General features: G+C 40.9%; 2 protein-coding genes across 3 annotated transcripts in view; one reads left to right on the top strand and one right to left on the bottom strand.

The window, feature by feature from the left end:
- RTF2 (replication termination factor 2) overlaps positions 1 to 23,682 on the top strand; it is a 51,797-nt gene that overhangs the window by 10,235 nt on the left and 17,880 nt on the right. The window lies entirely within an intron of this gene.
- Positions 13,606 to 20,021, bottom strand: GCNT7 (glucosaminyl (N-acetyl) transferase family member 7). 2 transcript variants are annotated; one of them, XM_015824778.2, is made up of 5 exons: positions 19,911 to 20,021; positions 19,344 to 19,477; positions 17,664 to 18,720; positions 15,236 to 15,331; positions 13,606 to 14,655 (listed from the first exon to the last, which is right to left on the bottom strand). In XM_015824778.2, the coding sequence occupies exons 3-5, from the start codon at positions 18,631 to 18,633 to the stop codon at positions 14,459 to 14,461; spliced, it is 1,263 nt and encodes a 420-aa protein (XP_015680264.1). In that variant the 5' UTR covers positions 18,634 to 18,720; positions 19,344 to 19,477; positions 19,911 to 20,021; the 3' UTR covers positions 13,606 to 14,458. The 2 variants fall into 2 exon arrangements, with proteins under 2 accessions (XP_015680264.1, XP_015680265.1); XM_015824779.2 differs by lacking the exon at positions 19,344 to 19,477.

Genomic DNA, 23,682 nt, shown 5'->3' with positions numbered 1-23,682 from the left:
GAAATATCTGTAAATTTATTAAAAAGAAAAAACTGAAATATCACATTAGTATAAGTATCCAGACCCTTCACTCAGTACTTTGTTGAAGCACTTTGGCATCAATTACAGCCTTGAGTCTCTTGGGGTATGACACAACAAGCTTTGCACACCTGGATTGGAGGATTTTCCTCCATTCTTCCTTGCAAATCCTCTCAAGGTCACTCAAGTTGGATAACGACGGTCGGCAGGCAGCCAAGTTTCAGATCCCTCCAGAGATCTACAATAGGCTTCAAGTCAGGGTGCTGGCTGGGCCACTCTGGGACATTCACAGAGTTGTCCCTAAGCCACTCCTGTCTTGGCTGTGTGCTTGGGATCGTTGTCATGTTGGAAAATGAACCTTTGGCCCAGTCTGAGGTTCTGAGTGCTGTGGAAGAGGTTTTCATTGTGGATATCCCTGTACTTTGCTCCATTCAGCTTTCCCTCAATCCTGACCAAATTCCCAGTTCCTGCTGCTGAAAAACATCCCCATAGCATGATGCTGCCACCAAGATCCCTTCTAGGCCTATGATTCTATGATTCAGTGTGGAGGGAGTATTTCCTGATAGGCCTTGCAAAAAACAGGATTTCTTTGGTTCAGAAGAATGCTGACAAAGGTGTCAAATGAACACATTAATACAGTGATGGCGAACCTTTTAGAGACCAAGTGCCCAAACTGCAACCCAAAATCCACTTATTTATTGCTGGGTGCCAGGTGGGCATGGCCCACTGGGTGGGCGTGGCTGTGATGGTCATGGCAGACTGGGTGGGTTGGCCAAGGTGGGCATGGTCACTTTGATGTTGCTGGTGGGGAGGGATGCCTGTGGGGGTCGGGCAGGGTTGGGGGAGATCCAGGGGGTCTCTGGTAGGTGGGGCAGTGGGCAGGAGGCTCGTCCTGTGGGGTGAGGCAAGGCAAGGCAAAGCAGAGCGGGGGTGACATTGTCACAGGGCAAGGCGAGGCAGGGGTCGGAGTGGCTGCTGCCTGACACTATTGGCTCCCGCATACAGAGGCCAGCGAGCGCATGGGGGCCAACAGTGTCTGTCAGCAGCCACAGCCTGCCAGCCCCTCGACTGGCACACTCTCGAGCGCCGTAGCCCGCCACGAGCAGTTCAGAGAAGCCGCCTCTGAGCTGGATAGCCGGCCGACAGCTGAGGAGGCGATGCAGTGGGTCGTGCCCGGGAAAAGGAGACCATGCGAGGCTAGGAGGGATGGGACGGGAGGGAGGGAAACCAGCCATGCTGGGATGCATCCGGCCACATAGGACCTCAGCGAGTTAGCGGGTGGCTGGTTGAAGAGGGACAGTTGCCATTTCCAGGGCATGGCGTGCGTGCCCACAGAGAGGGCTCTGAGTGCTGCCTCTGGCACCCGTGCCATAGGTTCGCCACCACTGCATTAATATATCAAATAGCTGTAATTTCTTGAGGGTTTTTTTCCTCTGTTGAGATGAAAACAAACCACTAGTTATCTACAAAAGTAAGACTTCTGACATATTTGTAAGATCAATGTGTCCTACAGGAGTTGGTTGCTATGTTTCTGGCAGTTAATGTTTGTTTTTTATTAGCAGTTAGCAGTGTTCCCCAAGTGTGCTCTCTCTTTGAAATCGTTACGGACATTTACTTAGCCCAATCTGAACTTGTTAAGGGGAAAAAAAACCATACTGAAATGAAGTACACACACTTTAGATATACTTCATCTCTTGGGTCTGATAGATCAGGGGTCCCCAACCCCCCGGTCCGTGGACCAGTACCGGCCCGCGGCATGCCAGCAACCGGGCCACACAAACAAGCAAAGCCCCATCCGCAAGATGCAGGCAGCACGCAAAACCATGCCCCCTCCGGTCCATGGAAAAACCTCTACCCACGGAACCGGTCCCTGGTGCCCAAAAGTTTGGGGACCTCTGTGATAGATAATGCAAGTAGTCCTCGACTTACCATAGTTTGTTTAGTGACCATTCATAGTTATAATGGCACTGAAAAATGTGACTGACTTACGGCTGTTTTTCTTACTTCGGACTGTTGTGGCATCCCTGTAGTCACGTGATCAAAATTCAGATGCTTGGCATTTGACTCATATTTATGACCGATGCAGTGTCCCGGGGTCATGTGATCACCTTTTGCAACCTTCTAACAAGCAAAGTTAATGGGGAAGCCCGATTCGCTTAATCATGTTACTAATGTAGCAACTGCAGCGATTCACTTAATAAGTGTGACAAGAAAGGTTGTAAAGTGGGGCAGAATTCACTTAATAAATGTCTCACTTAACCACAGAAATTTTGGGCCCAATGGTGATTGTAAGTTGAGGACTACCAGTATTTATAGGCTGTATCTCCAATCTCTTTAGTCTCAGGGTTAAATTTAATTTTATTTAACTTTAGAATGTAGTTAGACATTGACTTTACTTATTAACCCTCGTTGAAGGCTGCATTTAAAAACTATGGTGCTTGGGATATTAGAGGATCATTAAGTACTCTTGCTTTATTTATCACCTCTATCTACACTGATGAGGAGGTGGAGAAAGGTCATTGTGTTCACTCAGTTTAGCACTGTTCTGACACATTCATATAAGTTGTTCCACTCAGCTTGTGTTGTTTGCCTTGGATCTCCATTGTATTTTTTTATCATATCTGTGAAGCTGAATCATATCATTGTTCCATGTCCCCCCCCCCCCGCCTAACCGTACAAATGTTACTTAATTGATACCAACTGAGGCTTCAATCAGGAGTTTTGATTTTTCCAGCCTGGTGATTTGGGGAAATAAATCAGTCTTGATTGCTTCATGGCTGTTATCCCACACACACACAAAAAAAACAATTTTGTTGATCCTGCGAGATATTTTAGGACCCTTGGTATCATCAACTGCACAATCCCTCTGAGTTGTCTCCATGAGGTGGAGGTTGGAGGTGCTGCCCTACTTCGATTTGAATCCTAATTACAAAGACAATTGCAGACTATTGTGTCTTTTCATCCTGCCGCAATGTGCTATTTAATGCTCTTTAATGTCTGTGTGAAGCAGCTGGGGTTGGTCTTCATTATGCTGATGGCATCCAACTCTAATTTGCCATAAAATCTGGATCATTTGAAGCTATCCATGCAGTGCCCATGCACTGAACTATTAACTGGGTGCAATGATTAGTTAGATGAAGGCTAATAAGTTATGATTAAATTTTGCTACAGCACAGCCTGTGTGTTTACTGGCTCCTGCTGCAGGGAGCATACAACACTTTCTTCAGGCCCTGCACTGGCTACCCATTGGCCTCTCTATACAAGAAACAGACTTTACAAGATTTCCTGCAATTCTGTGTTGTCAGGAAAGCCATCTGGCTAGTAAACATTCAGCTACGTCCAGTCATCCCTCCTCTATTCCAAACTAAGGCATTACATGGTGCGTTGTAAAAAGGGAGGGTTTTTTTGTGCTGTTGTAACAGAATCTTGAAAACTTGATAGCGTCTTCCCTTTTCCCTGTTATACCGAATTGAGTTAAGGCAGAGACAGTTCCTAAAATGTTCTTTCTGTCCCAAGCTTAAATCACCTTTCTGCTAACTTCCTCTGCTTATCTTCTCCATGATTCTTTTACTAATTCTTCATGATTTCTCAGCTTCAGTTAGTTCAGAATGTAGCAGCTAGAACAGTTTTGTGCAAGCTTAGACTTGTGCGTATGTCACCTCTTCTGTGGGAGCCGCACTGGCTGCCAATCTGCTTCTGGGTACAAGTCAAGTTATTTAAAGGACTGCCTCTTCCCTATTTCATCTACTCGGCCCACCAGGTTGGGAAGGGGCAGGATATGTTATGGGTACCATCAGTGAGGGATAGCCATCTAGTGGGATCACAAAAAAGGGGCTTCTTGGTGGTGGCCCCTTCTTTATAGAACATCATTCCCTCTGAATTATGGTTGGCTCTGAGCCTGTTCCTTTTCCAAAAGGCCCTAAAAATGTGGTTTTGTCAGCAGGATGGGGACCACGAATGGAGATGGAACTGATCAAGTGGTTGGTTTGATTGTGTTGTTGCTGCCATGGGTGTGTGCTTTTTTTTTTTAAATGGGTTTTATGACATGGTGGGTTTTTAAAAATTTTGTAAGCCACACGGAATCACCTATGTATGAGTTGGGCAGCTAAATAAATCTGTTTAATAAATAAATAGATAATTAATTCTCTACAAATGTAAGATGCTTGTTTTGACTTATAAATTCCTTTATGGTGGGTTGCCTGAATATCTTCAGGACCGCCTGCCCCAGTCAGCATCAGCCTGACCTATTACAGAGGTCCTCAACCGTGGCAACTTTAAGACTTGTGGACTTCAACTCCCAGAATTCCCAGAATTGGCTGAGGAATTCTGGGAGTTGAAGTCCACAAGTCTTAAAGTTGCCACGGTCGAGGACCCCTGATCTATTAGAACAGCCGAGGAGGAGACAACAAATTGTCCCACATTGCAAGAAGTTTGGGGGCCCTGAAGTGAGAAGGTGCAGCTTTTATGTGAGAGTGCCGATGTTTTGGACCAGACTCCTGGCAGAGATCACACTCCTCCTCCTCCCCCCCTTTTGCTGGCTTTCCAGAAAATATTAAACACTGTATTATTTCAGAGGCCTTTAAGTTTATATTTCATGCTATCTTGCTTTGTGTTTTCGTTTGTGTTTCTATTTCCCTTTTTTTGTTTAAATTTTATACTTTATATTTTATGATATTTATGTTGAGTATTTCATGTGGTATTTGGGGCAATCTTAATGTTCACGCTTGGGATGCCAAATGCAACAAACCAGGTTGCTGAGCAGCATCCATGACTGCATTTTTTAATATATCTTCTGAAGCAACTGTGCCAGCTTCCAGTTTTATTATAAACCTTTAAAAATATCTAGTAAACTTATTTTTCTCATTGTAAAACTGCACGATTCAGAGAGGTTCTAATGAATTGTGGAGTATTAATCTTATGGTTGTTTGCATTGAATTATCTTAATAGTATATCAGAAGGGACCTTGGAGGTTTTCTAATTCAACCCCCTTCTCAAACAGGGGAGCCTATACCATTTTCTGTTCATTCTATGTTATATATCAGGAGTGTCAAACTCAATTTCATTGAGGGCCGCATCAGCATTGCGGTTGCCCAGGGGGGGCTGGGTGGGTGCGGCCTACTGGGTGGGTGTGGATGGAGTGGGTGTGGCCTACTGGGTGGGCAGGGCCAGATCTACATCATTCGTGTCAAGGGTGCCTGTGGGGGCCTGGGCAGGAGTGAAACAGATCTGAGGATCTCTGGCAGAAGGGGGTGGGACCGGGGCAAGTGCCAAGGCATGGTCCATTTCTTCATTCCTCACAAAGGGTGACACCTCCCCAGCATGCACTCAGGGGGCGGGGCTGACGCAGCAGGGGCTGGTTCCTCGCTGTTTCTAGACGGCCTTGTGGAGCTAAGACTGAATGCGTTTCGGCATAGATGGCCACCACAAAATTGGACATTAGCTCCCTCCTGGCCGGCCTGGGCCAGGGCCAAGGCAGCGAAGGCCGTTCCCTCACTGTTTCCAGGATGGCTTCACGGGCCACATGAAACCACTTCGTGGGCCGCATCCGGCCCCCGGGCCTTGTGTTTGACAAGTCTGTTATATATAAAACATTTTATCAAAAAGTATTTGAGATGCTATCTACAACCCTCCCAATAGAACAAAGAAGAATCTTTGTCACACTGTAAATGAGGAGCGTTGACATGTGAAAAATTTCAGGCACGGTGACTGTGGCATGCCACTTTTAATGGCAGAATGACAGATTAATAGTTGTGCATTATAAGCAGCAAATATTTTCACCTCTCGACTCCTGTGCAGAATAGTGTGCACTTTTCAAATATTGCACAATCTTTGTTCTGAATTTTACTTCTTCGTATGAACGGGGGATGCTTGTTTAGCAAAGGCAAAATTGTAGTCTGTCCAACTGGGTTTACTGAGGGCAAGGAGACCCAAATCAACTCAGCTTTGCAAGTAGAATTTCTGTGTCATCTCCCTTGTGCGGGGAATACAAACGGTAATGTTCTAAATATTCTATTTATGTCAGCGATATGTTCTGTAAACACAACTGGTCTCTATTTAATCAGAAACAAATGCCTGCTAGGCAGCACAATGCTCCATGTATATTTTGGAGGTAAATTTCCATTGAACGTCAGTCCACTGTGGGCGATGTGCCCATTGTAAATCCAAACTATTGGTAGATAATAGTAAGGCTGACATGCCACATATGAATAATTAATTGCTACAAATTCATTTCTGTCAAAGGAACAATATACATTTGATAAGTAAATTAAATAAAGCAAGCTAAGAGTTGTTCTTTTGAGGAAGCCCGTCACAATTTTTTTTTAACCTAAATCAACTTACTTTGATTTGAGAAAATCATAGAAAACTGTGTTATTGTATGCAATATATCCTGAGGGTTAATTGTGTCATCTGCCCATTCCTCTCCCCTAGTACATTAAGGATAAATAGAGCTGCTGAACTCCAATTTAGGCAATTTGGGAGGAGAATTGGTAATCAGGGTTTATCCTGGAAACGCATTGTTAGCTTGAAAGTAACTAAATAACGTCTCTAATTTAATTGTTGAACTTTACCCAGAGACGTTGGCAGGCATAATGAAAGGTACTAATGATTTTTAAAATACACTTTGCCATTACAAATTGCTAATTTAAAAGCATGACCATTTGCTTCAGAGGAATAAAATAAACAGTGCCCCTCTTCCTGATCAACATTTCTCTATTCCTTTAATATTTCTGCTTCTTTTATTTCCTTTATTCTAAATTCTTGGTCTTGAAAACTAAACATCATCTATTCTTTTTCATGATCTCTCTCAAGAAAACCTGCATTATGTGGTATTTTCTTGAAAACCACGTTGATGTCAAAAGCATTGCTGACATTTTATGGTATATTGCTATTGAAAATTACTTCAAAAGTCCTGTTACGCTTCAGAAGAGTTCTCCACTGCAATATCAGCTTTCATCCAGTTTGTGTAACATAAACCCAGTGGATAAATCATTGCCATCCATTGCTTTTCATGAAGAAAACCCTTCTAAATTATGTCTACGGTTCCAGGATGCGGTGGAAGTAGACGGTTTATGCTTAAAAAACAATAACTATTTTCCTTTTGAAACATCTGACCGTGGTTGATTTGGGCTTAGTTTCTCACATAAATAATGGAACAAATGACCAATAATAAGGTTAGAGATTATTTAAAATAAGCACAACTGCTAAAGAAAATACTCATAGCTGTGGGAAAAGGTTTAATAATTAATGGCCTTTTGACTAAGCCAGAGATCACTGCAATGGAAGATTGCATCAACTTTTCACTGCTGATGAACTCTTTTACTGTACTCTAGGCAAGGCACTTCCACATCTTTCTTGTAATGAGATATTTTCAAGCTGTGAATGAACCCTATTGAAAAGACACAATGCTGTGCCCAGCTATAAAAGTAGGATAAGCTTCATTACCGGTACACAGTGTGGAAAGTATGAAGCACGAAGAACAATTCTTCTATACTTGGCAAGAAGGGACTTCTATTGAATTGCAAAATGATATCCTTCCTTCAACATAAATAAAAGAAGGGAAGAACAATATGATTCAGTCGAGTGCCTTGCTATCCATTTCAGCCTGGATGTAAAAACAGGCCACATTTTCCCTTCTTCATCTGGTTGATACTGCTTTAATATCTGTATTGCTTTGATTAAGAGTTGGTCTACATCTGGGATGGGCAATGTGAAGAGGCACGGTGGCTCAGTGGCTTAATGACGAGGGAGGTGGTCTCAGCTCTGGCAATTTGAGCCGTACTCTGTGTAGTAGAGTGAGCTCCCATCACTCGCCTCAGCTTCAGCCCACCTTACAGTTCGAAAGCATGTTTTGTGCGAGACGATACAATAGGTACCACTTCAATGGAGAGACGAGCTGGTGCTCTGTGCAGGCAGTCGGATTCTTGACGGCTCTGAACTTCCCCAGTGGCGGTGCCCGCTTGCAAGGAAGCTCCAGGAAGGGAAGTGGGCCTTGGGTGACGCTGCAGGAAGGACCCCACCAGTCTTTCAGTCTGGTACAAAGCCAGCTTGCCCTTCTGTGGCACACCTTGGGAAGCGTGCAAGAGTTTCCTATAACAGGGCTGGTACCTTGGCAAGTCAAACTACTACTCTGCAAACGCCTTGTGGTCTCCTGACTCCTGTAACAACCCCCTACACCAGGGGTAGGCAACCCAAAACACTCAAAGAGCCACTTGGACCCGTTTCCCACTGAAAACAAAACACTGGGAGCCGCAAAACCCTTTTGATATCTAAAATGAAGATAACACTGCATATATATCCCTTTTTTACCTTTATTATAGGTGTGTGTGTGTGTGTGTGTGTGTGTGTGTCTTTGATAATTTTGAATATTGGAATCCCAGGTATGGACATTTAAAGTCAATAAGATAAAAACAAAGAACTCCGGGATGTAAGGCAAAAGGATTTTTTAATTGCTGAGCTTTCGTTAACAACCTGTTAACATCATCAGAGCAAAGGGCTTGCTCTGATGATGTTAACAGGTTGTTAACGAAAGCTCAGCAATTAAAAAAGCCTTTTGCCTTACATCCCGGAGTTCTTTGTTTATTTCTTATTGACTTTATACATACATACATACATACATACATACATACATACATACATACATACATACATACATACATACATACAGGGGTAGGCAACCTCGGCTCTTTTATGACTCATGGACGTCAACTCCCAGAATTCCTGAGTCAGCATAGCTGGGCTAGCTAGCTCTCTCCTGCCCTTCCTGCTTCCTACAGAGATGCAGCCAAGGGAGGAGCCCTGCCCAATAAGCTTTTCAGCTCGTCAAGAGAACACCATGAGTCCACTCTCTTTTTTACACACACACACACACACATACACAGAGAGAGAGAGAGAGAGAGAGAGAGAGAGAGAGAGAGAGAGAGAGAGAGAGAGAGAGAGAGAGAGAGAGAGAAGGGAAGCACAAGTGCTTCTCTCTGTCTCTGTCTCTCTCTGCAAATGGCAGCTGGGAGCTACATGGGAAGGCTCAAAGAGCCACATGCGGCTCCGGAGACGCAGGTTGCTGACCTGTGCCCTACACTAATCATCGTCATTATCATCAATGGCTTATTTTCTGTTACTTCAAGACTTGATTCATCCACACAGGCAGTCCTTGACTTATGATCACAATTGGGGCCATAATTTCCATTCCTAAGTAAAGTGGTTAAGTGAGCTGGGCCTGATTTTATGACCTTTTTGCCATGGTTGTTAGGCAAATCACTGCCGTCATTTTGGCTTCCCCCATGGACTTTGCTTGTTAGACTAAGCCTCCTGGGAAGGTAGCAAATGACAGCCATGCAACCCCCAGGACACTGTAGCCATCATAAATACATGGCAGTTGCCAAATGTCTGACCGTGGGGATGCTGCGATGGTCGTAATTGTGAGGACTGATTGAAATCACCTTTTTCAGTGCCGTTGTAACTTTGGTCGCTAAATGAGCAGTTGCAGGTTGAGGACTAGTGTAAAATGAAATCACCATCCTCAACAGTAGAGCTCATCATAGTTTAGTTTACAGAACTAGGTTGAAATTTGCAAAGAAAGAATATTGAAAGAAAAGAATTGAAAATGACTGATTTACAAGAGCATGACTGTCCCAAAAGTGCTTTCCCCCCCACCCAAAAAAGGCAACTGGACTTCCTGTTGTTTTATTTTTGCTGCTTCAGTTCTAAGTCAGTTCAAAGTCCAATTGCCTTTTTTTGGTGGTGGGGGAGAAGCACCTTTGGGATAACAGTGACCTGGATGATTGTGACTCACCATAGCCATGCCTCTCTGCCTGTGTAACTTGAGATTTGGGTATGGCAAGAAAACAATTAAGTTGAGTTAAATAGGGATGGGTTGCATGGCAAAGCAAGAAATAGGGTCAGGAATGAATCAGTGCTGAATAAATATGGAGTGATTAGTAAAATCAATGGCTAATATAAAATAAATGTACTGATGTGTTTACTCATGCAGAGAGAATGAATGAGGGTTGATTGATTAATGTTTTATTATTATTTAGTTAGTTATTTATTTGATTTTTATCCCACCTGTATTAATTTTATAAGCATCCCAAGGCGACACACATACCTAATACTCCTTCCTACTTGTACTTACTCTCGTTTTCCTCAGAAGTACAAGGAAGTTCCACAGTGCTCTTTTTGTTTTTGCTACAATACACCTTTGAGGTAGTTTGGAGTAAGAAAGGGATTGTCCAGTGAGCATCTGTAGCAGAAGAAGACCAGAACCTGGTTCCCCCCTCCCCAGTCATAGTCCTTAGACCAGGGGTAGTCAACCTTGGCTCTTTTATGACTCATGGACTTCAATTCCCAGAATTCCTGAGCCAGCTTAGCTTAGCTGGCTCAGGAATTCTGGGAGTTGAAGTCCACGAGTCATAAAAGAGCCAAGGTTGACTACCCCTGCCTTAGACCATTTGATCATGCTGGCTCATTCTATTCTTTCCCTTGGGAAAAACAGAAAAAAACAGAAAACTGAGAAAGGCATGACTGTAAAGAACTAATGAGATCTTCAGAGAGAGAGAAGTTCAAAGTTTAAAGGCAATGTATGAAATAGTGTGTGGATGGAATAGAGCAGGGGTGTCAAACTCAATTTCATTGAGAGCTGTATCAGCATTGCGGTTGCCCTCGGGGGGGGAGCCAGGTGGGTGTGGCCTACTGGGTGGGCGTGAATGGAGTGTGTGTGGCCTGCTGGGTGGGCATGGCCAGCTTTACATCGTTCGCATCAAGGGTGCCTGTGGGGGCCTGGGCAGGAGTGGGACAGATCTGAGGGTCTCTGGCAGAAGGGGGTGGGACCAGGGCAGAGCCCATAAAGCCAGATATGTGAAGTAGGCAAGGGCCATTTGCTGCCACTTCCAGGCGATGGTGCATTTCTTCATTCCTCACAAAGGGTGACACCTCCCCAGCATGCACCCAAGGGGCAGGGCCGACGCGGCAGGGACTGGTTCCCTACTGTTTCTAGACGGCCTTGTGGAGCTAAGACTGAATGTGTTTCAGCATAGATGGCCACCACAAAATTGTATATTGGCTCCTGGCTGGCCAGGGCCAGGGCCAAGGCAGCGGGGGCCATTCCCTCACTGTTTCCAGGATGGCTTCGCGGGCCACATCCGGCCCCCGGGCCTTGTGTTTGACATGTCTGGAATAGAAGATGGAATGGTTTGCAAACGTAAAAGGTTATGGAGCTGTGTTGGTGGTTAGAATGCAGTATTGCAGGTTAATTCTGCCCAGTGCCAGGAGTTTGATCCCGATCTGCCAAAGGTTGACTCAGCTTTCCATCCTTCCGAGGTCGGTAAAATGAGGACCCAGATTGTTGGGGGCAATATGCTGACTCTGTAAATTGCTTAGAGAAAGCTGTAAAAGATTGTGAAGTGGTATATATGTCATTGCTATTGCTATGGAGGATTGTCTTGGTGTATACTATTAGTTAGATTTTTTTTTCTTTCTCCAGTCAGTGCCTTTAATTTCCATTGCAAAACATTTCTTAATCCTTTTTTTCTGTTCTTTCCATTACATATTTTGAAAGTGAATAATGGGTCAAATCCATCTGAAACCATTACAATCTTTTTGAAACTATTGATTTTTCCCCTCCCTTTAAGAACTCAGTGGAGATGAACCCAACCTAACTTTTCTAGAATTAAAATAAAGTCTCATTTCAGAAATTGCAGTAGGTACATATAGGAGGAGGTAGACTTTCAGGTGTCCTATCTGCACACTTTTGATTAATTAGAGCTTTATGTGTTTCATTGTGCTTGGAAATTAATGAAAGTCCAGCTGGCTAAAGTACAGAGTTTTTAAAGTGCAAATCAAATTGTTCTCTGACTATCCCATGTATTGCTTTTTTAGTCTTTTTAGGTACAAGAACCCATTTTACTGGTGTAACCAAATCACATTAGAGCAGCTACATCCACCTTCTGTGTTCCTGAGAAAAGAGAAATACTTTGCTCTTCATTGTTAAGATACACACCAGTCCAGTGGCGCCTTACTTAACTAAGCCTGTGTATATCTAAATGGCTGGGTCTTTGTTAAACAAATCAGAGACAGATAATGTTAAAGATTGAGCTCATCTGCTTAAGAAATCTGCAAAGAATTTTTCTTTACAAGTGTAATTCGCAGGGGAGATGCCACACTTTCATTAAATTATTTTTTTGTGAGTTTTATTTGGCCTATGGGCATTCAATAGGGCATTGATGGTGAACCTTTTAGAGACTGAGTGCCCAAACTGCAACCCAAAACCCACTTATGCATCATTGGGTGCCGGGTGGGTGTGGCCTATTGGGTGGGTGTGGTCCATTGGGTGGGCGTGGCTGTGGTGGTAACAGCAGACTGGGTGGGACTAAAAAGTTCAATCAATCAATTCCAACTTTGCAAGATCTTTTTTTTTCCCCACAAGAAGTTGAAATTGACTGATTGATTGAACCTTTTTTTTTTTGCACACGGCGGCGGAGGCCTAAAGCGAAAACGTTTTATAAAACCCAGCTGAAGGCCTAGGACTGGGGCGACGGCGCGCATGCCCACCAAGAGGGCTCTGAGTGCCGCCTCTGGCACCCGTGCCATAGGTTCGCCACCACTGCAATAGGGCATCTTTTCTAAAAATTCAAGTTAAATTTGTAAAAAGTACTGACATAGAAACAAATATAAACCATGATATGGAGTGTTTTTTTCAGACCGTAGCTCCCCACCACCATCACCACCACTTGGATCAAAATAGTTATATAGCAATAGCATTTACCTTTATATACCGGCCCATGGCACTTTACAGCACTCCTCTGGTTAGTTTGCAATGCAGTGCATTATTTGCATATTGCCACGAACAATCAGGATCCTCAGTTTACCAGCCTCGGAAGACTGGAAGGCTGAGTCAACCTTGAGCTGGTGGTACATTGTTTTTTGTGGGTTAAGCTAGTAGCTATCACACTTCTGGATACAGCTGATCCTGGAATTTTGGTCATTGTGGTCATTAAACAGATCACCAGGTGACCTGGCTTAACTTTATGAGTGCAGGGCAGTGAAAGTGGCTGGGTTGGAGCTTCCCAGGAGTTTGAGGCTTCGTGGGTGTGAGTGACTGTTTTGCACCCTTGAAGTCTCCTGGGCATTTGGAGCTTCACATGGGGCAGCTGCTTTATGCCCCATGGTGTATTCAGTCCTGGGTAACCTGGCTGCTTTATGCTGCACTGTGGAAACTTCCCTGACATTTAGGGGCATTGGGGGGTGGGTGGGAGGAATGGCAGATGGGAGGAGTTGTAGCATCTCTGCGGCCAATCATAAGTTCTGGCAGGCTGCCAAGCAGCCAAACTTTGGTCATGTGTCCAGTAAATTAGTAATATACAGTATATTTTCATTAATACTGTTCTGCGTATAAACTTTCAGTTCAGGAGATATAGATTCAAATGAAATCTGAATAGTTGATGTATAAAGACTTAGTTGAGTGCCACATATACTTTTATTTTTGTCTTCCTAATTTATGTTACTTAATGTATGTATGTATGATGTATGTATGTATATGTATGTATGTGTGTGTGTGTGTGTGTGTATGCTAGGTTTTTACTTGGTTTTACATATAGCTTTATTAGGTTGGACTGAATGGAAGGAACAGTATTACCAAATGACAGAAAATTTTGATTAATTCTATGACCTTTTTATTCAGTAATTTATTAGTTAACTTTTACATAAAGTTGCACGTGGAAAAATGATGTTAAAAAAGATAAATAATGTATGAATTATATTTAGATATGCTTAAAACAGACTTATTGGACTAAATGGGACAAGTAAGTCATGATTCATTTAGCCGCATTTAACTTCAGAGACTTAAGCCAGGATGCTATTTTTAAATAGTTCATTTAAAAGAGCAAGCATTCTATTAGAAAGAGATTTCTAATAGACGAGGTATTCTCTCATCCTTGTTTATTGACCACAACACGGTTGTTAAGCAAAGCAGTCGTTAAGTAAATTTCTATTGTGCTTATGATCTTACTGCAGTTTTTCTTTGCTTTACAAACTTGCAATCTGTGGCCAATCATAAGTGCTGGCAGGCTGCCAACCAGTTGTAAATGCAAGGATTGGTCATAGAGTTACTTTTACATCATCTTCATAACTGCCAGCAGTTGCTAAACAACGACTAGAAACTATTGTCTAAGTATCTAAACAATATACACCAATTATGTGTTTCAGAGCAATTGTGTAAGACAAAAGGAAAAAAAAAGCAGGCCCAGAGAAGTTAATGTTTGTAAAGACACTAGAACTGTGCATATTGAATCTTCATGTTCAGAAAGTTGCTTTCTGTTCTCAGGTCCAAGATGCTCAATACTTATGATGCAGTATCCATCTTTGGAACATACATTTTGAAATGTATCATGTTTTTGGTTCTGCTTTGCCCTCCATAGAGATTATGGTTAGTCCAGATGTGCAGAGCAGTCTATTCTTCCAAATGCCAGTGTGTTTCCAAAGGAACTTCAGCTTGCTGGAGCAACTTTGTTCTGTAATACCTTTCTAGACACTCCATGACAAGTGGGTATGTTGCTGGCTCAAATTTGTTGGCAAATAAATGAGGAGAATTAATAAGCCACTCTAAGTCTCCAAGTCCATAGATGCAAATTTCTCTGACATAATGTCCTACAAGAGAAAAAAAATTACTGTAAATTGACAATCCCAGGCTGGATACCATTCAGCAAGTGAAATATGCTGTAGATCAGAATTAGGAAAAGGAAAAGAAACGGCCCTTTAACATAATAATCTAAAAAGATTAGTTACTTCTTACCCTAATTTGGTTTTGATCACAGATATGTCTATGTATGACATGGATACACATGAAATGGGGGAATAAGAAGGAAAAATCTATGTCTTGGTTTCCTTTGAAAGAAGTTAGGAAGAATAAAGCTGCTTTTAAAAAAAGAAAGGAACCACCAAATTTTACTAGTTGGATAAAGCTCAGCCAATTATATGTATTGGATATGTCTGTAGGTGCAAATTCTTTCTGCTTCACATTGTAATTAAATTCACATTTAGGATTATTCTGTACTGCAGCTTATTGAGTCATCTACAGTAGTTTTCTTAGCGTTGCTTCAGTGGGATTTTGTGGGCTTTATCCCTCCGTTCCCATCAGAATGTCCAGAACGTCACTGCATATTTGAGCACCTGGCAGATAACTTTTCAGTGGTTCATGAACTAGGATTGTGTCATGTTCAGTAATTACCTTTGCAGCCATTGTGGACTTCTCCTTCTTGATTTCTCCACTTGATTGCTCGTATATTTCCTTGCCAAGTTGTGTTTAGAGTAGCACCAGGAGCATCTATACAATCAATTGGAAAGCTTTGTTATACATGTGTTACATTTTGAAAAACAGATTTATGCTTTGGATGTATGAATCATTGTTCTAGTATTGCTGTTCCCAGGGTGAATAGTAGTGAGTTCCCCTATAACGTGTTATATCTGCCTTTACTTGTTTTTAAATATACAACTATACTGCATCTTAAGGCAATATCTATTAATTATTTCATTCTTTTGTGATTCTTGTAAGTGGGCGGCTTAAAACCATTAATAAATACAATTAATTCTAATTCATTTCAGTGAAGCAAATAAGACCACTTATGAAGATGCTATTTTTAAGCAGACTACGGGCTATGAAAGTTTTGGCAGTAATAAATGTGTTAGTCTTTAAGGTGCCATAAAGTTTTTGCTGTGGTTACCAAAGGATACAGTTGCAACATAAAAATAAAGCTTTTTATGAAATATGCAAATATGAGTGTGCTATTTTTTTTAAGTGCAGAGTTTGAAGCCTTTAGAAAATTTTGGGTGAAGTTCCCAGAACCCCATCAAAAGTTACTACAAAATTGCATTTTTCTTAGCAATATCAGTGAAATTTAAATTGCTCTGGTCTCCTCTACATTTTGGAGTACAATCCTTAGCACATCAATCAAAACTAGTACAGCCTTTGGTTTGGAATAAAAGTTCATTTCCATTTTAAAATAAGAACAAGAATGCAAATTCCCATTACAAATACATCAAATACAAGGATTTGATGATACCTGCCCATCAAATACAAGGATTTGATGATAACTGCTTCAGGGCAGAGCTAATGCCTTATATTGTAAGAATTAATTACTTTCTAGGGGCTGTTCTTTTGGAAGAAAAAAGAAGTTCTAGATCACGTGTGTCAAACTCGATCGCATCACGTGACGTATCACAATGTTTTTTCCTTTGCGGAGCTGGGGTGGGCGTGGCCTGTGAGTGACGCATCTGGCCCGCAGGTCGCCAGTTTGACACCCCTGCTCTAGATGTAATACAGATGATTATACTGCTACCTCTGTGGTTTCTTTAGTCAGGGTAGTAAGCAAATCATTGAGAATTTTGAGAGACTGCAGATATGGGAGGATCTCCAACCCACTTTCCCCAAACTCAGGCTACAGAACCACACCTGGAACAGGTTCTCCCATTCTAAAATAAATTGTGCTGCTTACTGTATGCTTCTGAGTCGCAACTGGTCAGAACCTGTCCAGTCCCAGTCTTCAACTTTTAGATATGTCAACATGATCTTTGGGTGACAGATCGCATGTTTCTCAAACCCCCAAATGTGGGCAAAACTCATTGTTGGTGGGCATGTAATATTTGTCAAGAAAAGTCTGGAACATATAACAGCATAGTTGATAGCTAGTATATCAATAACAAAATGGGTTGTATTTCACCTTCAAAGACTGAAAAACTTTCCTAGGCCTAGCAGTCAGGCAGTAAGGTGGAGCCCATGTGATTATAAACTTTATTGGCTTTTTATCTCTGCTGTTCTTACAGGATTTCTTCTGGTGCCTTAATGTCATTTTAGTTATGTTTTAGTTTATTGTGAGTCATCTACAATAGCCACAGTAAGATGGGTAGCCATACAAATTGAATTAAATAGATACCTAGATAAATAAAGCAAGTTTGTTGGTCCCTTCTGATTTTTTAAATTATATAAAGTATTGGGTTTGAAACAATGTGAAATATCACTTTTTTATTTTGCTTTGTTTTAGTATTGCTTTTCTTTATCCCCTCCTCCCTCAAGTTAAGGAAAAGCCCTCCAATTCATGGTGTATTATGAATTTATTTTCTAAATCTGAAAGGCAGACTGAAAAGAGATTTTGGAATTTGGTTAATGGTTTCCAATAGAGTCTCCCTATATCTATCAATATATTATTAAAACCTCTCGTTCCTGTAATCTTTAACTGGGCAAAACAATGCATCATAGGGCAACATTTTTGAATTAAAGTACCTCAAATGGGCTAACTTACAGAATGTTTCCAAAATCTGGGATTCATGACTCCTGTGGAGTTGAAATTTGGCAAATTTTATAAAACATTTTATGCCATAAAAAGTATTAAAATGTATATGACAAAATAAATACAAAAATGGCATAAAACATTTTCTCTGGTGATGTTAATTGTGCAATATAGTTCAACATGGTGTATTTTCATAGCAGATGCATGTCTGAATGTATCCAGTTTTGCAGTGAAGGCAAAGTACCTTAGAAGTTGAAGTCATTGAGAATCTGGTAAAGAAATATTTCTGAAAGGAGGACCTAAGGGTTGTCTAGTATGCAATATTTATGAACAATGTACAGTAGACAAGATAAATTCTATAATTCTGCTTACCTGGTATGTGGTTCAGGGTGACCCAGTAATGCTCATCTGGACTGTAGGTGTCTCTTGACCATTCAAGCAAATCTTTTGCACGTTCATCAGTCAAGGTAAACTCTACAAATTTTCTTGTGAGTACATAGTATGCAGTCCCAAAATATATGGTCAAATTGTGGGGTGGTTCACTTTTCACATTATTAGTTGGATAGACATACGATTTTCCTGAACGTACAAATTCTTGGTAACCGAAATAAGTTCTGGGTTTCATATGAGGTGGCTGAACAATTCCCGGAGTTATATTTTTACCGTTCCATTTACTTTTAATATAGTGTATAAGTTCCTTGTTAGTTTTGATGGGATAATCCTGACCACATAGATTAATAACGTAGTTCCATTGATGATTTGAATGAATCAGGTCCTTCATGCAGTTGATATCTGCTTGCAATCTGGAAAATCCTGCGTAGACAACTTTTTCTGTCTTTGAAGCAATAAAAATGTTTTCAAAGCAGTTGACCAAGCTTTGGACAGCTTGCTTAAAACCCTCTGATGATTTCTCATCAATATGTATACAGTAAACGTTCTGAGGCATGTAAATGGCTCTGAGTAGTTTTATAAACATATCCAACTCCTTGTGAATGGTGATGATGTACGCCAAGGAAAAGTTCCTTTCTTCTTCTGACAGTGGCCTTGTAATGAAGTGGAGCTTCTTCTGCAGTGTAGAGCAGTTGCACGGTGTTTGTATGCAAGTAGACATTTCTTTTCCCCCTAAAGCCTCTTGGCACCGCTGGCCAATTTGAAAAGCAGCTCCTTTCCCATCAAAAAGGGCTGAGCAAAGTTCATCTGGATAAAAACCACACTCTTTCGAGATGAGTTTTTCCTTGTCTTCCTTGAAGATTTTATTCCGTAGATAGAAAACACCAAAGACGAAAATGCAAACCACAATGCAGACTAGAAACCCTGATTTTGCTGTCTCAAGTAGGTTCATCTTTGGCTTTCCAGATGTTTTCTGTAGCTCCAAATGTTCTCCGGAGTTGTTTTTTTTTCTGGCCACAGTTCTCTGAAACTGTTCTACCTAGGAAAGGTTGGGGGGGGGGGAGAGAGCATTTTTAATTATTTAATTTAAATGAAGTTTAGTCGATGCTTCATTCAATTTGAAAGAAAAAAAATACTTCATTGCTATTAAGGCTTCATATTACAAATGCAGGTGTTCTTGAAGACTGGCTTAACTCTCTGCTTTAACAATTAATCTGCTTTTACTTCTTGTGGTTTTGATTACGGAATCTTTCTCTCTCTCACTGACATGAATAGAGATAAACTGTTCTTTCATACAACTAGCTGATAATCTTTTGGATTAGATAGAAACCTTGTTATGGATTTCAAAAATATATTTGAAGCATAACCAGAATTGGATCTAGTCTGTTTTTTACTGTTGATTTTATGAGGGAACATCAGAAAAGACCGAAGTTATAATGAAATCTTAAGCCGTAAGCTGTTTATTTTTCCTTGAATTGCCTGAATTAGTATTATTTTCAAACGCATCGTATAAAATAGAAAGGAAGCTGTCTTGAATGCAGTTCATATTTATTCTGCTTGGAAGAAATTGTGACCTTAGCAACACTGTATTACCTTGCACTGCCGTTTAAAGAGGCTTTCAGAGCAGTTTTAGAAAAAAAAAATACTGTTGCATATTTTTACCTTTCTGAATATGTTTTTCCACAAGTGTGGCTTTGTTGAAATATTAGACGTGCCTCAGTATAATAGTATGTTTCTTTAGAGCTCAAGAATAAGGTCTTCATCCTTGAATCCTTATATGCTAAGTATAGGCAACCCTAGGGGGAAAAAAGATGCAGGAAAAGGGACAGCTTGTTGAAATACTGAGATTCAAACCAACAATTATCTTGTATTGATTTTTCCAGCCACAACAAACACTCAACCAACCCTGTTCGGCAGAGATTATGCTCGCATGTGATGTCTATACCTTTATATGCATGCGTATCTTCTTAACTCGAATTATTTTTTAATCTTACGATATGACAGATAGTAGCAAAAATCTCTAATAATCTACCTCTCTAATGATTTTTGGTCATGCATTGAAGTGCCTGTGTGCTCACCCCCACGTACCCATAAATCTCAAGGCTTCCTTAGACTTGAAATTAACATTTTAACCGGCGTATTAAGAACAACGTGCTCCCATTTAAAACGTACAGTTATAAAAACAAAAAATAACACAATAATATACAGAATGTGGTTCATTGTCCTTACCGCTAAGACCTGGGCTTTCGAGTCAGACAAATGTTCTGTTCCCAAGTTTGCTGTGCTGACGCTGTGTGTGGAGGGCTAGATGAAGGATGCATTCATTTTGCTGTTTAGCCTGATCCTTTTTTTTTTCTTCCCCCAGCCACAGTGTTCTTTGGCATTGCTGCTTCTGCAGGTCGAAGAAAAACATCAGGAAAATCAGTTCCCCATAGAATAGTGCTTGCCTGGAGGCTCATAGGAGTTAGGCTTAGTATGTAAACATCTACATAGCATCTTCTTAATAAGACGATCTGTAAGTATCCACTGAATCAGCAGACGTTCTGTTCTCATACCAACCTTTCCGTGATGTGAAAAAAAGGGTAGGGGGGGGAAGGAAGCAGCGTTTGGAAGGTGAATGCAAACATTTCTGAGGAAAACAGAATCACGCTCTTGAAATGCTGCCCGCTGCAAAATGACTAACACAGCCAAGAATAGATTAATATAATGGACATTGCTTACACTGTAATGAATGTTAGGAGCTGGGAAGTGTGTGTGTGTGTGTGTGTGTGCGGGGTGGTGGTGTATTGCTAGCTCTGGTCTGAAATGGCTGTGTGACAGTGAATAACTTTAAAAAAAAAAAGGAGATCTGCAATCGATGTTGTTTCCTGTCACTGGGGAGATAAGAGCATGAAAGGGCAGCAAATGCTATGCTTCAAACCAACTTAAAATCTTTACTTTTAAAAAGTAAAGGGGTACAGTTTGAATTGTTAAGATCTGTCGCGTCTCCTGAGCGAATATCCTGCAAGCTACCTGGAACCTCTTGAGTTTGTACTCAGCACTTTCACCATTAAAGAATCTGTGGAACTCAGAAGTGTGAATTCATGTCTTATCTTTTTTTTTTCCCTCCCCTCATGCCTTCGTAAATTCTCTGTATGACTAGCAACCTTTCATCAGTTTGATACCGTAAAGGGAACAGTTTTTTTTTTCTGCACAGCATAAGCTAAAAATGGAAAATAAAGCAGGAACTTGAGAGAGAGACAACGATGAATGCATTTAAAGACACACTTTGGTGGGGCAAGATTACATCCTGGAGTTTTGCCAGTCAATAATATTGGACATTCTTCACCATTTCAGAAGTAGAAATGAGAACACCTTTATAAGTAGTCCACTAGTAATAGGCCCAAAAGTAAATTACAGAAGGTTTTCTTAATTCTTAAGACAATGTTATGTTAAGGCAGAATCCACCTCTTGGTCACATGGGCGGCAAACAAATGTAATAAATAAAATAAATGAATATTATTGTATTCTTGAAGTTTTATGTGTTGGCCGTAAAACCAGTATAAGTATAAGGATCCATCATGAGGGCCCCCAAATAACACGCAGGGCAAGAGAAATCCAACCCAACTTGTTTGTTACTGCAGCAATAAAGAAGTACGCTCACTGCCTGTCATCTTCGCCTTTTATACAATATTCAAACAGAAGGAGGAAAATGATTGGAAAACATAGATGCCTACGTAGGACATCTTGCGTATCCCATAATATAAGAGTGGGGGTTCAATTATAATAAACTGCAATAGCACTGGAGCTGTGTTTTTAGGTATCTTTTGTCATAACAGTAGTTCAGCAGTCTTAACAGCCCAATCAATGTCGGTGGAGATTCTCAGTCATCCAGGTCATAGTTGTCTCAAAGGTGCTTTTTTTCCCCCAAAAGGCAATTGGATTGTTTTTTTCCTTGAGGAAGAAGAAGAAAACATTTCGCTTTTCATCCAAGACGCTTCATCAATTCTAGTGGTGGGGGAATGGAAGGATAGGTACTGACAGTTGATCCTGGATGGTGGGGGAATGGAAGGATAGGTTGTGATAGGATGGTGGGGTGGATGGAAGGATTGCATTTCTTTGCAGTCATCTGGTTGTTAGCACTCTCTCTGAGAGTTATTGAGGCCACTTGGGGGTTTATCTATGCCCTGAGGGTCACCTGAATCAGGTTGCAATTGGTTGTGGAATCTTCTTGAACTGCTACAAGGGCCTTATTGTAGACTGGAGATAGGTGGTGTCTTATTCCTCCTTCTGGTGAGAGAGGAGTGTTCAATTCTAACACAGATGGATTCTCTTATCCCTCTTTCAAATCAATGGTCCTCTCTGTCGAAAATGAGGACTTTGCTGTCTTCAAAAAAGTGACCTTTGTCTTTCAAAGCAGATGGACCACTGAATCTTGTCCTGATGGGTTAGATCTCCTATGTTGTGCCATGCTCTTGTGAAGTGGTTGTTTTGTTTCACCAATGTATAGATCTGCACATGTCTCACTGCATTGTATTGCATATATCACATTGCTAAGTTTGGGTGTTTTATCTTTGGGGTAGACAAGCTTCTGCCTTAATGTATTCTTGGGTTTAAAGTATACATGTATGTTGTTTTGGTTGAAAATCCGTCTGAGCTTTTCAGATATTCCTGCAATATATGGAATGACAACGTTGCTACGCTTGTTGTTTTCTTCTTTGTCTGTAATGGAAGAGCTCTTGCTGGGTCTTTTTTCGGATTTGATGAAGGCCCAACCAGTTTTGTCTGGTACTAGTTTGTCAATCCTGGAATTTCCCTACTTGCTATTAGTTTCATAACCTCTTTACTGTCCAGCAGAATATAGGCCACCATATACATACGTTTTAAAAACAAAAAGGCCTATTTTTTTGCCGAAAGATGTGCTAGAACATATATATATGTATGAGTAGCTAGTGTCTTCCAGCTGCATTGGGCCTAAATATTCATCATTCACAGCCAACGTGGCCTTGACTGCAATGATGGTTGAGTTCTAAACCCCAGGAGGGCACCATGTTTAGGAAGGATGTCAACTAAGGCATGTTCCAAATATGCCAGAATGAGATACGTTTCCTGCATAAATTCATATGGATAAATTGATATATCGATAATGGATGAAGAACTGAGCATTTTTAAAAGTTTCATTTGCACAAGTTGCCTGACATAGTGCCTTGCACTAAAGAGGCACAGCCCAAAAGCTGACAGTATTGAAAGGGATGGGATTTTTCAGAGAAGCAAACTTATTTATGCTATTAACTGTCAGAACTTTCAGTGATTGCATTCATGGTTACAAAGGAGAAAAAGTCCCACCTTAGCCATGAAAGCTAGTTGGGTGACTTTGAGCCAGTCACTGTCTCTCAGCCCAACCCACCTTACAGGGTTGATGTTGTGGGAAAAATATGAGATGGAAGGTATGTTAGATATGTTCACTGCCTTGAGTGATTTGTAATAATAATAAAGGTGGGATAGAAATAAATAAATTTTTAAAAAACTTAAAAGTTTAGTGGTGAAGCATGGATTTATGCCAAAAATCACAGACTGCATTCACAGCTTTTTAGGGTTTCATATAAGCAGTACTGTTACATAATTTTTCAGGAGGACTTTGGAAAGCTTTTGCTAATCAGGACAAACAGTACTGGATTAAATAAAAAAAAATCTAATAGTGCAGTACAGACAAAGTCCATGTAGTAATAATAACTTAATGGGGAAAAATCATCATAACTATATATTTATAGCTTCTTTATAAGGCACATAATCAGTTTTGGATTATTACCATTATATATGCATAATACTTTGTATAAAATATGTAATTGAGATTTAATCTTGATTACACATATTTTAGAATATACAAACAGATGGCCCAGTTCAGAATCAATGAGCTTCTTTGTGTATTCTCTAAATAATATGGGACAATTATCATTTAGCCTAAAGTCCAAATTGGGATTAATAGTGAACAATTTTCCAAACAGAATTTGGTTGTGAGATT

This window comes from Protobothrops mucrosquamatus, unplaced genomic scaffold, assembly GCF_001527695.2.
Source record: "Protobothrops mucrosquamatus isolate PMUCROS unplaced genomic scaffold, P.Mucros_1.0 scaffold2350, whole genome shotgun sequence".
NCBI classification, from domain to species: domain Eukaryota; kingdom Metazoa; phylum Chordata; class Lepidosauria; order Squamata; family Viperidae; genus Protobothrops; species Protobothrops mucrosquamatus.
This window is presented reverse-complemented; position numbering and strand designations above follow the sequence as displayed.